A 13,839-nucleotide genomic window follows, 5' to 3' on the forward strand; every position below is an offset into this window, starting at 1 on the left:
GACTATTGTTGCAACAACCAGACACCCCACTGCTGTAAAGGATCTGGCTACTGTTGTGATCAGCCTTCGGATTTAAGCAGGGGTTGAATGTTTGTTTTGGGGTTTGTTTTTTTTTTTTAAAGGTAAGGTGTCATTCCACAGATGCACCTTCTTTAAAACTTAATATTGTTGCTGAAACTCTGTGTCTTCTTACTCTTCAAAATCAAGCTTTAGAAAGTTAAGCTGTTTTATAGAACAATTGTATTTTCTGGTGGCATACAATGTAATGAAGATATATACCGTTAAGTGATTTTCAAGAGGTACAGCTAGCTTCTCATAGAAACTCTCTGCAGTTTTAATCACAAAATATACTAAAAGGTTAATGAAACATCCATATAAAGCTTAACATTTCAGTTTTGACTGGATTCTCTTCTGTTTTGCTATCTTCATTAAACTTTTTGTTTTACAAGTTACGCTTTAGGCCACGTTCACCTTTTGTATTAAATGGATAATTTGGAGTTCTGTATTGTCACATTTGTGCGAATAACAAGCCACATTCTCTTACCTCCACTTCTTTCCCTGGGCCCCAAATGAAGAAACCAACCCAATATACGTTTTCACCTCTTTTGAACTAGTTCAGGGGGGACTACTTTAAGAAGAAAGTAACACTGCCCAAGGAGGTATGGATCCGTAACAGAACTAGAGTCAGACCTAATCACTGCCTGACTTCAACTGCAAGACACACTTTCTGGCAACACTCCAGCACATTAAGCAATTTATGCTTTTCAGTTAGTGTGTTGGAATGATGTTCCAGGGTAACATAAGAAACCAGTTCTGCTGAAATGAGTGGAATTTTGACACTGGGACTATAAAATGTGTTGATAATTCTGATAAGCAGTGATCTTGTCAGCACCAAGAAGTATGATGCAGGTGGCAGAGCTACTGAAGCTTACACATGGACAAGGGAGAGAGGAACTCACAGCAGGTTCTGTTTCATAAGAATATTTAAACCTAGGGAGAGATGACAAGTTTTATGGCCAGACTTGAAGCTTTGCTGATACATTCTGTTGATAATACTGTTGCTGTTTAACATTTCTGAGAGGTTTTAAGTTAAGGAAGTTGCAAGTCTTACTGCCTTTAAAGCCATGCTAGGTACTCCAGAAATTGAAACCAGCAGGAGGCTTTTATTTGTGGCAAAGCTACTTTTTGGTCAGAGGAGCACAGTTGTAGAAAACATAAAAAGTATAATAACATAAGCAAAGACTAAAAGCATTCTAATGCATTCCCAAGTTTTAGATGTAGAAACTCTTCTGCGGGGCAAACCACATCACATAACTTTTCTTGAATAGAATGAGTGAGAATTTTTTTAGTTTAAAAACAAGAATAAAGGAAAAGGTAGTGCACGTATGTGGAGAAGCCAGTCTAATACTAACACCACTCCCAAAATTACCTTAAGCTTTAGGGTTTCTTCTAGTTGTTGTTTCTAATTTAATTCAAATGTGTTCCTTGCTTTGAGCGAACTCGTATCATTCCTACTTTGCCCTACTTGCACCTAAATCGTCATTTTGGTCCTAGCCAATGCAAATGTGCAATCTGATAAACTCCAGCTAATTTTAATGTTAATAATTAAAAAAAAAAAATAAACCAAACCTCAAAAACGTGCATGCTAGCATTCAGAGCATTAGTGCACTTACACTTCAGTAGAGTTCTCAAATTCTAAGGAATTGTCAGGTACTTACGAAATGGATGGAAGACCCTCAACTACGTTATTTGTCTTCTGAAGCCCATGGTGCTCTCTATATCCAACAAATACTGTGCCTTTGTGCCTTTAGCTTTATTCTCTGCTAGGTTTGCTTCTTTGCCAAATGTGCAGTCATGCATCTTAACAATGAGTAGTCCATGCTCTAAAAACTATTTTCTTTGAGCTGCAGCTTCCTTATGTAGCTTGGAAACCAAAGGGCCGGCGTGGAGCTGAAATAAGGAGACAGGCTGAGAACTGGAACAAAGTAGATACAGTCATTCTGTTTTGGTGGTGGTGGTGTTGTTACTGGATATTTGTTTCCCTCTGATTCCATTTCCACATCAGAACTGGTAAAATTTGCAAGTTGTCACCCCTCAAGAGGACCCAGGACTCCTGGCGTGGAATAACTTGTACTATCATAGCCTCTGAGGTTTAAAGCTTACAGCTGCTATTTACATGGCAATAGGCCTCTATATTGAATGTTGTTAGGGTTGAAGTGTGTATATTCCATATACCTACTGAAATTCAGGATTGATGTATATTTTATACTTGGCAGTTATAACTTGCCAGTCATAACAATGCTGTTTTACCTTCATAACTTCTTATAAAATGAAAAGGAGCTACGGAAGTCCTTCTGTATCTTAATTCACTTGCTTTTAACAGGATGAGTTTTGATAATTTTGTACATTCAGAGTTCAAAATCTCAACACTTCCCTTAAATTATGTGGCTTAAATAATGTTAGTTTTCACCATTTCATCCTACCTTGCTTCAAAATAAATATGTAATTAATAAGGGAGTATATTTTGGGAAGGTGTAGCATAAATCTCATTGCTTCTAGCAAAACATTGCAACTTGGGTTTTTATTAGCTTGCTTCTGTTAAGTGCCTGCAGCATGATTCTTTCAGTATTGTGTCCGTGGTGCAATAAATAGGTCAGGCATCCATTAGAAAGCAGAGAAAGAGGCTGTTTACCAAGTAGTTTCCTGTATGAGTGGAACTCGGAGAACTGACATTTTGTTGAAACGCAGCTGGTGTCTAAATAAGTTTGAAAGCTTTGCTTACTGCCTGCGGAGAACCTCTAAAGTGACATATTGCTTTTAGGTTAAAATTGATGTGAGTTTAAAATTATACATCTTATTAAATAAATGTTTGAATTTCCGTAGCTTTGCAGAATATAAGTACAAACAGACCTTCCTCTAACGTAGCTTATCAGAGTAGTCTTGAAAGTGCAAGTTTCAAGAATGTACTATTTCTTGAATATGAAGAGTAAGTCTGTTTTGTATATCACAGTTTTTTGCCTAGTATCATTAGCCTTTAACTCTCATAGTCTCTCTAGGGTTTTTTGTAAAGCTCATACCTATTACAGTAACAATGAATGAACGATGACACTAATTTAACACTTCTGGGGCCCTCACAAATTTCAGTCTGGGGAATCTGATAGCATTCTGCTACTTTGCTCTTACGGGATGCTAGAGTTCTTAGCTAAAAGCTTAACAAAACACCCTATGTGCTTCTTGTTCTTGGGATATAAAGGACAGAAGGAGTAAATAAAAGTAGCTGATGGGCAGAGTTAGGAGAAAGTGGCCACAGTCTATGCATTTAAATAAACTTCTCTGCTACAAGGGTGAATAAACGCAGTTTACCTTTATTTTTATTATGGGGTGGGGTTGAACAGGTGTATAAAAAGAATAACAAAACTTTTTAGCACTTTGAAGTATAAATTTTGGTCACACCTTATGTTTGTGTTCAGTTATTGCTACTTCCTTATAAATATGTTCATTCTTGTATTCAGGCATATGTAGATATACACATATACGCTGTATAGCTTATATACTTTAACAACTTCATGTGTGCTTAGTAGTCAGTAAACTGTAAATCTTAAAGTCTTCATAAATATCCTTTCATTCTTGGATTTATCAAGTATAGTGTGTCTGCTGTACCTCTGTGGGCTGGAGGAACAGCTATTTCAAACAAAAGACAAAGGACTTTGCCCCCACAGAGTTCACAGAATTGCTCTGGGATTTGAAAAACAATGTTTTCTACCTTTTACTTTGATCTATCACAAGAATTTAGTTAGTGGTTTCAGTGATGGTCTACTGGTCATGATTTAAAAAGTAATTTAGAAAAAATGATTTAGCCCCCTGCTCTAGATACGCTGACTAGTGTGTGCTAATGGTGGTAAAAACATTTTAAATAAGCATTGTAAGGTTCGTATATACCTCCAAGAGCATAACATTTGCACAAAGAGATGGAAATAGCTGAACAAAAAGGGAAGGGGTGAATAGTGGCACGAGGGCAAATAAGGTATTATTTAAATGTTGTGCATTCATGAGTACTTGCATAGTACTGTTTCTTGCTTCCCAGTCTGAAGAAGACTTGAGTGCTATGAGTTAACAAACTTGCTTCTCTTTTAAAGGATATCTTGCTTTATTTTAATTTCTCTGTGTTGTCAGAGTTCAGACATTACCATGGCAGGCTTTGTGGGGAAAACTTCCTCGTTTTCTTAAGGGGCACAGGCGGAAGGGAAAGTCAGGAGTTGAAGCCTAAACAGGAGGTCACTCTAGAAAACCTAATTCCTTCTGGCTGAACCCAAAATGGCCACTGCATCCCAGCATGTTCAAAACTTTGCAAATGATGGAAGTGTTGGATTGCTGAGCACTTCTCCTTTGAACAGCTAGCGCACACAGTGATTATGTATCATACATACACAAAATTAAGTGTTCATTCTAGTGCTTCTTGAACACATACAGTAAGTATTTGCCAGTTGCAGCTCGGCCTTCCTATAAGCAAGGGGGACGTATTGTTGAAATGCTGTCTGTATGAGCCATTTATCAAGGCCTGATGGGAAGTAGGACCACAATACTAACAAGGCTGGTGCCAAACTGCAGTACCCCTTCTGTTTTAACATCACAGAACGCATGTGCACAGTGATCAGCTCTTTTAAGAGGATTTTTTTTTTCTCTGTTCCCTCATGCATGCACACATAGTAATTTAGCTTAACTGGTAGGTCTGAATTTTTTGCTTTGCCTAAGCCTTCTTTTAAATAGCTATCACTTTAATCTGCAGCTCTGCACTAGCACTAATTTTAGCTTTCTTCTCGTGTGTCCAGGCTGCCTGGTCTCTTCTCTCAGGCCGTGGGTTTTGCACTTCTGCTCTCATAACAGTAATCACCTGGGGAACAATATTTACATTCCTGAATTGCTCACCCAAAATAGGAAGTTGGGTGGAAACAGTCTGTCCTACATAACTTCCATTGCTTCCTGGTTTGGGTGGGAGAGGAAGTAGAAGTACTGAAACACTGCTGAAGAGACTGTTCTCATGGTATCGATGACCTAAGTGTAGTTAGTGGAACATGGAATTGGGAAAAACAAAAAAATCAAACTTAGCTAGATTTTATTTTTTAATTGAACCCATGAAATGGGCAACTGGAAGAAAACTATATGTTCCTAAAAGTAATTTGTGACTTTAGGTTTTTAACAAGACTCTTTAAAAGTTAAAAAGAGCAAACGCTTACCAGAGTACTTCAGAGATGACTTAGTATCTTCCCCATAATACAAACTGGAGAAAATATGGCATAGGGAAGACTTTTCTTCAGTTATGCAATGCCATAAATTCAATATAGTGCTGAGTCTGTACTCAGTCTACTATCCAACATCTGTTGGATACTGAAAACCGGAGCTTTTAGCAGAAATGCTGAACTAATCAGCCAGTTTAAAGGCTGGAGGGTTTTCCTGTACACCTAAACTCCAACTTGAAAATTGATGATCTTGGGAAGAATAGATAGGGGAGGCTTTCATACAGAGTTTTTAAGTAGTTGAATATCCTTATAATCTGATGATAATTCTCTGGTTTCTTGGTATTAATTTCCTGAAAAATATTGAAGTTTGTATTTTTGCTTGAAATATGTTTTGGGTAATTCTGTCACTTCTTTCGAATATCCAAGTTTTCAGCCTTGTGTATAATCAGTATGCATTAAAGTACAAAAACTTGTACTGAAGTTCTACTTACTTTTTCTTTCCCTAGCAAAAAAATTTGCTCTTAGCACAAGGTGTTTTCTGCTACATTACCCTGCAATTTCTTGTAGTCTGCACAGAAAGCAATATTGCCTTTAGCCTATACAAAAAAAAATTAATCAAAAGTAAACATTCTCTTAAATGTCAGTATAAACAAGGTAGATATTTGAACACTCTTGATGTTTAATGGTTTGGAATAGCTGATTATCAGACTGCATTTATCTCACTTGCAAGTGTATGCCAAAGGAGTGAGTGTGATACATTGAGCTTGCATAAGCAGAGAGACTTCTAATAATAATCATGGATCTGTCGTTCTAGATGTAGGTGAGGTAAGACTTCATGCTACAGTAAGAAGTTCTGGTTTCTAAGAAATCATAGTGTAAAATTGCTAGTTCTTAAAGTCATTCTTGCGTTCACATTTGCAGGATGTATTTTTTCAAGCCCTTCAGATGCATCACCTTTTGGAGTTCACATATTGAGAGCAGAATCCAGAGGTTTTCTCTGAAATCTCGCATAATTATGTAAATTTACTTGATTTAGAAACAAGGCTATCTAATAAAGGTATAAATTCTGTATTTCAGGCATGCAAGAAAGCATTTCAGTCAGGCTGAGGGAAGCCAGTTGGATGAGGTTCGACAAGTGATGGGAATGTTGGCCTTTCCTTCAGACACTCATATCTCCCCCTATAAGGTAACATTATGTTTGAAATCCAGTGGTACAGCAGAATGATAAAATACACGTTGCAGTTCTTTTTCTTTACAGGAAAATGCATTGATAATCTGAAGATCAAATGTTGTTCTAATTTTACTTTTTAAAACTCACCTTTATAATAGTCCTTAATTTTAATATCCAGCCCTTGCCAGTACATTAATCCAGGTAGTATTTGTATTGTTGCAGTTGGATCTTAATAGTAACAGATTCACACTGAGCTAAGCTTACAACAAACCCAGCACTAAATATCTGTGGGACTGGAAGCATGATATGGAAATATACATCAAGAGGCAGAAGATAGGGAAGTAGAAAGAGAAAAAATGAGATAGTTTTGCTCGACATACTAGCCTGTGGCTTGAGACTAGTGCAGTTCTTAATTCCACTTCTCAAATTACTCTTCTTGTGGTGGTTGGTATGAAGAAAGGAAAGATGACTTGAATGATCTGAAAGCAGTATTTTTAAGGCTTAAAAGTGTTAATTTATTTGGATTATACAAATTAATGTAAATATTAATGGTAATGTCTACATCTAAATTCGAATCAAGCAAAATTCATAGGTAGCTACTGTTTCTACATATTTTGAGTTTGTTCTGTGGTCATGTGTAATTCACTTTTTTTTTTTAACTTGGAATTGAAGGTAGAAGGTAGGCAAGAGTTGAGCTGGCAAAGCAAAACAAGAATCCTGTGAAATGCCAAGCCGATATGTGGCAATGCACGTGTCTAAACATATTTTTTAAACAATTGATGATTAAATCAATGGTTTAACAAAACAAACACACAAAAATACCCCAAGCCAACAACCCACAGAATTAATGTGTATATCTTTGGTAATCCTGGAGCCCTAGAAGGATCCTGGTATTTTGGATTCTATGTTCGATGCGAGTTCTGAGCATAAATGATAGATCTGTGTGTAAGGCAAAGCTTATCATTGGTTTGGTAGTTAGAAAGAAATAGGCAAGAAATAAAACCCCTGTATTTTGTTCTAAGGCCTAGTTTGAACAGAATGTTTCAATGAGGGAGAGCAAGGAGAAAAGCTAGTACTGTTTCATGTGCAACCACACAATTGGAACAGATTACCTGCTACTTTTTATGGATCTGACAAAACATTGCAGTTTATGGAACTTATGTTTTGGGTGCTCTAATAATTACCTAGATAAAGAGAATCATAGAGTGTATGCTTGTTTGGAGATATTTTGATATGTTAACTAGGAGGTCTGTGCATAAATGGATTCTTAAAATGGCTTTAAGTAAAATTACTTTTAAATCTGTGAGAAAGTTTGTCAGATCATTGTATCTCTAATCCATTGATTTTTATTAATCCAAGGGAAGAAGCATCCTCTATAACAAATGGATAGAACTTTTTCCAGCTTTTTCTATCTTTTAGGACTTTAAGGAAAATATATTTAATATTGTGGCAAAACAAGCTATTTTCTTTTGATGTCCTTTGAACAAGCTTGTGTAACTGTGCCTGGAATTATTCCAACTGGACATTTAGTAAGCTGCTACTTTTGTGTCCCATTGCCTAGGCCATTAATCATAGGCTTTTCTTAATCATTTGTAGTACTTTATCTCTTTATTATAGATCTGTTGTAGGCTCTGTCTGTTACATCTTTTAAAGAACTGCCTTAAGGTCAGAACAAAAGCTTCGTCCTGGAACTTGGGGAACATTCTGGCCTTAGATATGGGGCAGGTGATAGAGCAAACAGACATGCAGTCTGGTGGCAGAAACGGTGATTTTTGCTTTAGTTAAGCCAAGATACGTGTATGCATTTCCTTTTGCTCCCATCTGTATAGGTTCTCTGCCTCAGTTCTGCTTATTGGTTTGGAGCATTTAGAAGTCAGACAAATACTGCTTATGTCCAGTATTCTTTCCTGCGTATTTGCCTCTGAATCTTTCTGCCTCTTCCTTGTGTGAATTCTTCTTTCTTTTGTGCTGTTTTCTTCAACCATAGGCCCACAGTTGATCCAACTGTTTCTGCTGCAAGACTTTTTCCTTTTCTCTCTCGTCTTAGTATTCCTGGTGCCTTTTTTGAATCTCTTGAAATACATCATTTATACCTGTGCCCTTTTGCAGCTTCTGTGTAATTCCACTTTCTGAACGCTTGTCAGAAAACACAGCAGGACTGGTTTATGAGAGCTACATCTCTTCCCTCCCTCATCCAAAGATGTTCCCAGTTTAATGGGAGCTATTAAAACTCCGTTGAGCCCATCTCCGGTCCAACAGTCGTTTTGTCTGTGTTCGTGAAGACATGCAACTTCATAGCCTCAGCTAAGATTTACTAGTTTTACATAAACCTCTTCTCCCCACTGTTCAAGCAGTCAGTTTTTAGTTAGAGAGAAGGGATGGTGAAATAATTCTGCGCTTACTCAGACAACTGCTGTCAAAATCCAGTTTAGCACTTCTTTAAATGTTGGCCTCTTATAGTTCTACAAGGTGTTTCCCAAATTTATCTGAAATATGGACAGAGTGGGACAAGGTGGTCCAGAGTAAAGCACAAAGACTAGTGTCCACGGTAAAACCACTGCCTAGCATTTTTGGTATAACTTGTTTTGAATCTGATGATGCTACTTCGTGTATTTTCTGTCACCAAGTCTTTGATTTTCTGCAAAAGCCTACTTTATAAACTAAACCATATACTAAAATATATTATTGTTTCTCCCAGTTGCCTCGAAGTGTAGCACGCACAGTTGAAAATATGAACTTATTTCTAAGATAAATAAACATTGTCACTTCTCATGACCGAAATACAAAGGAGAAGGGGTGCAAGCAGAAGAAAGGATTAGGTCTTTGCCTGTGTATATAACACAACCCGTATATTTTTCAAAGGGTCTTCGCTTCTTACATGACTCTGTCACAGCATTACTTTTAGGGATCAATATATGCTTGACCTGTGGATTTAGTTCTTGCATCCATGAAAAAAACATCCCTACTTTAACTACTGTTCCCTGTTTTTTAGGTAATGCATAGCATTACAATATATATTAAAGAATTTTCTCCTTAATTGCATAGCTTACCTAAGCTTTCTCTAACTTGGGGTTGTGCCAGCTCTTCCAATTAAAACCTTTTTACAAAATTCTGTAAACATTATATGTTACAAAGAGGTTTCAGCAGAATTAGCCTGACTCAAGGTAAAAAACACTTCTGACTTTGATGTTAACGGTTTAGAAGCTGTAGAGCAAACATTCCACGACATTAACGTTGCTTCATAAGTAGGCCAGCATTCTAGAAAACTAAATGCAAGAAATAGCCGTACCAGGATTTACATACCTTAATTAGAACATTTGGTAGATGACGAAGGGAGATAGGGAGATTGAATATTGTTATGCCAGCTATTTTAGGTAATATTTGATTTAAATCATATTTCTAGTAAAGTAGTGCTAAAAGGTACTTTCTAAACAAGTACGTTCATAGTATGCATTAGCATGTGTACTTCTGTTCTGTGATGGATTCAGTCTAGTGAGTTTTGCACAATTTACCACTCCCAGGCTTTTCCCCCCGGGACAGTTCAATTGAAAGCAACTTACAGTTGTGTTGTTTTTTTAACAGGATCTCTTGGACCCTGCCCGATGGAGAATGCTGATCCAACAGTTTAGATATGATAACTACAGACTACATCAGCTGGGAAACAATTCTGTTTTTACTATAACACTCCAGGCCGGCCTTTCAGCTATAAAAACACCGTATCCTTTAATGCAGATACTACTGTTGAGTGCAAAAAAGCATTGTGGGTTTTTTCAGTCTATGGATGCTTTTCGAAAGCTCAAAGAGGGTAAATGATACTTGAATATTTTCACTCATGAGTTGTTTAAATGTAGTATGAATTGGTCTTCCCATTAAATTAAGGCGAGATTATAATAAATGGCATTATGGTTAAAAAATATAAAAATCTAACAAACAAGCCCAAACCAAAATGTTAAGGTGAAATCTACATTATGTTTGTATACTAGGCCATCTTTCCCTCTGTCTTAAGTTAGTGAATATCTCTGCAAAAGTTAGTGAACTGGGTCAGAATTATTATTTTTTTAAGCACTTACAAATTTAGCCTGTCTGGTTTTATGTGAATATTCAAGTGCGTCCTGCATCTTTTGAAACTTGCTTGGATTTGCTACGTGCTGTGGTGGGTTAGAGAAGGACTGGTGCTACCAAAGTGTTCTACATCAGAAACTTTACCTGTAGAGGGTGCCAGACACTTGTTGCTGGTTACTCAAAACAAAGCACGTGATTCGTATAAGTACACATTAAACTCGAATTAAATGGTGCTGTATGTTCTATAACCTAGGCTGTATTTGTACAGTTGGTTATCTTTTTTTTTTCCTGCAATGTATGTCATTAACTAATTGTTGTTGCATTCTGTGGTGGTTGTTCCTTAACTTGCTGTTAAACAGACAGTGTTATAAAGAGGATGGGAGCTCAAAAAACCCAGACTGCCCTGTGTGTAGCAAATCCCTGAACAAGCTGGCTCAGCCTCTGCCTATGGCACATTGTGCCAACTCCCGACTAGTCTGCAAGATTTCGGGGGATGTAATGAACGAAAATAATCCTCCTATGATGTTACCAAATGGATATGTCTATGGATACAATGTAAGTGTTGAAATCAATGACTTACTGAAGTCTAAAATAGCAGTGGTTGTAATGACTTTCTATTATTGAAACAAGAGCTTATAAACTCGGTCAGAAAGCCAGAAGTATCTTCTGTATTAACAGAAGTATCTTCTTGCAGTAATTTTTAAAGGACTGAATGCTTATGCAATTAAGTTGGTCTCTAAAGAAGCTAATGCCTGATTGAATATATGAATTTATAACATGAAATCAAATGGCATTTGATTGGAAATCTTTCCCTCTGGTGAGCGATAATGTAGAGTAAGTAACTTGTGAGCAAAGGTATTTTGACCTTAGACTATAACATCATATTCTTAATTTTAAAATAAGTTTGTTTACTAAACAGTTAAATAATGCTTTGAGTTGTTATTGTGAATATTACCTTTTAATTTCACTGTCTTTTCAGTCTCTGCTTTCTATTCGTCAAGATGACAAAGTAATTTGCCCAAGAACCAAAGAAGTCTTCAACTTCTCACAAGCTGAGAAAGTCTACATCATGTAGGTCCATAAAACACATGATGAAGTGCCGCTGGAATTTTGACACAGTGTATATTGGCATACCCTGTAAAGGGGGGGGCCTTAATGTGTGGCAAAGAAGCAAAACCTGCCACCTTGGGGATCAGACCTGTCGGTGGCATTATTGTTTCTTGCGACCAAAGATCAATGAGCAACAATAAACACTCTTTAAAAAAAAAAAAAAAAAAAGAGAGAGGAATTATGACTTAAGTTTGTACTTGAATAAAAACAAAAACAAATTTTGATTGTTAAGGTTTTGTAACGTAAGGTCAAAAATTGGACTCTTCTCAAAAGTACTTTCATCTTCTAAAGGATAACTTTCTTTAAAGATGGACACTTGCACTGGGGGAAAAGTTACAACAGATTCGAAATTAAATCCATTTTTCTTCCCTCTTTTTCACAATTGTCCAAGACCCTTTTGTTATCAAAGATTTCAGTACTACCAATATGTTCTCCTTTAAGCTCCTCTTTGCCTTCTTTATGATCCTCTCATGAAGTAATCCCCAACATGAATTATGTAACTTATTTCCATGGGAAGATATTGATGTCTTTGACACAAGACTGGCTTCTCTGGAGGATCAACTAGGGACTGGTTTGAAGGAGTATGAAGTCTTTTTCCAAACCCAAATATTTTGAGGAGGTTGCATAAGTATCAAGAGGAAGTGAGAACATTTCAGGCAAAATCCAATGCTTGTTTAAATGTTCTTTTTCCAGTCTACCATAGTGTTAAAGTCCTTCTAAAGTTATTAGTTATGTGCATAGGGTTCAATATTGAAATCATTAGTGCTACTGCCTTATTTCTTGCTTTGAGAATGTACTCACATGAAAACGAGCTGGTATTCTTAAGTGTTGGGCGAAGTTTCTGAAGATGCCTTGCAGGATGATTACATAATTTTAGGGTCTAAATAGTATTCATTACTGAAACTAATAGTTCAATTTTAACAACTACAGAACACATCCTTATGACTTTTCAAAAGAATTAAACCATTGTAGTTTAAACAAAACCATACTGTAGAGGTTTGTATTTAGCGCTTATTTTTGCATGTTGATGTTGATTAGCTAATAAAAGATTGTAAATGTAAAACATGTTAATAAAAATTGTTTTCCATTTCTTGATTATATAAAATTAGAAAGCTGCTTTGTATTTAAATGTAAAAAAATTAACTCTTTTATAAGGGTCTCTCTTAAAAGGAGCGCAACTAACAAGTGTGTGTGTTAGTGTTCTGCAACATTAAAAAAAACTCAACCCAAAACACAAAATAAACAAAACCAAAACAAAAAAAAAAACAAGCAAAAAAACCACTGCCACACCACAGTCATAAATGTTGTTCTTCGGGCTCCAAAATCAGAGCATCTCAGGCAAATAACTAGTTTTGGTTTAAACTTTTCATCTATGAATCTACATTTGATCTACATTCCTGTCCTTTTTTTTTTCTGTTGCTTCCTAGAAGACTACCTAATGTCCTAGAGACTTCCATTTAATAAAACTTTGTGGGAGATGCTAGGTGTAAGGTTTTCATGTGTGACTGGGTGCTTTAAAGAACACTAACAAAGAATAGCGGAGGGACAACGACTACTTCTGTTCATGTTCAACAACACTTGGAGATCACAGATATATAAACTAATTGTATCAGCCACTCTGAAACTGTAAATACAGTGGGATTTCCAGTGGGGTATGTCTGAAAAGGTTCCATTTTCAGTAAGCCCATATTAAAGTTGATGCTTTGGAACAGGTACATTTGGAATGCTGGAGAGCTGCCAGCTTGGCAGAGACCAGTGTTCCTGCACTTACCCCTGGAAGGGTCTGTTTCCCTCAGCATTTTCTGAAGTGGCAGATTTAGCAATTCCCCAGAACAAAAGCAATGTGGCAAGAATAGGTGGAGGCAGATAATGAGAGAACTTGCATCAGTAACTGGAGTAATTAGCTATCAGTTAAGCAGTACCTGATCTCTTCCTTCCTTGTGGGGCATGAGTTGAAGCATCGTCAACTCAAAACAGGGGAGGACGTCACCCTGGGGAGCAGCATTGCTGAAACCCAAGTGGAACCACGTCTGTTTTTCTTTGGCAGACTATTCACAGTGTCATAGCAGAAGGGCAAGGATAATTTTAAGAATGGCAACCTCCTTTTTTCCCTACTTTACAGAAAGGTATAAAAGCCCAAAGAGGGAGGAAGTGGTAGATTTCTTACCAGTGGTAACTGCTTAGCAATTGTAGGGCATGCAAATTGTTGCTTTTGCTTCTCTAAGTACTAGTTAGAGCTGCGGTTTCCTGAGACTTCAT

At 36.8% G+C, this 13,839-nt stretch overlaps 1 protein-coding gene across 5 annotated transcripts in view; it reads left to right on the forward strand.

Moving 5' to 3' along the window:
* The window catches only part of MAEA (macrophage erythroblast attacher, E3 ubiquitin ligase), a 52,461-nt gene extending 39,808 nt beyond the window's left edge, over positions 1-12,653 (forward strand). For 4 of the 5 annotated variants that reach the window (XM_063336619.1, XM_063336618.1, XM_063336614.1 and 1 more), the window contains 4 exons: positions 6,315-6,423; positions 9,991-10,124; positions 10,830-11,025; positions 11,450-12,653. In XM_063336619.1, the coding sequence (XP_063192689.1) occupies positions 6,315-6,423; positions 9,991-10,124; positions 10,830-11,025; positions 11,450-11,545 (535 nt within the window). In that variant the 3' untranslated portion in view covers positions 11,546-12,653. The remainder of the gene's footprint in view (positions 1-6,314; positions 6,424-9,990; positions 10,125-10,829; positions 11,026-11,449) is intronic. The other variant, XM_063336615.1, reaches the window with a different exon arrangement.
* Positions 12,654-13,839: the final 1,186 nt, after the last annotated feature.

The sequence above is a fragment of the Chroicocephalus ridibundus genome, chromosome 5, assembly GCF_963924245.1.
Source record: "Chroicocephalus ridibundus chromosome 5, bChrRid1.1, whole genome shotgun sequence".
NCBI classification, from domain to species: Eukaryota; Metazoa; Chordata; class Aves; order Charadriiformes; family Laridae; genus Chroicocephalus; species Chroicocephalus ridibundus.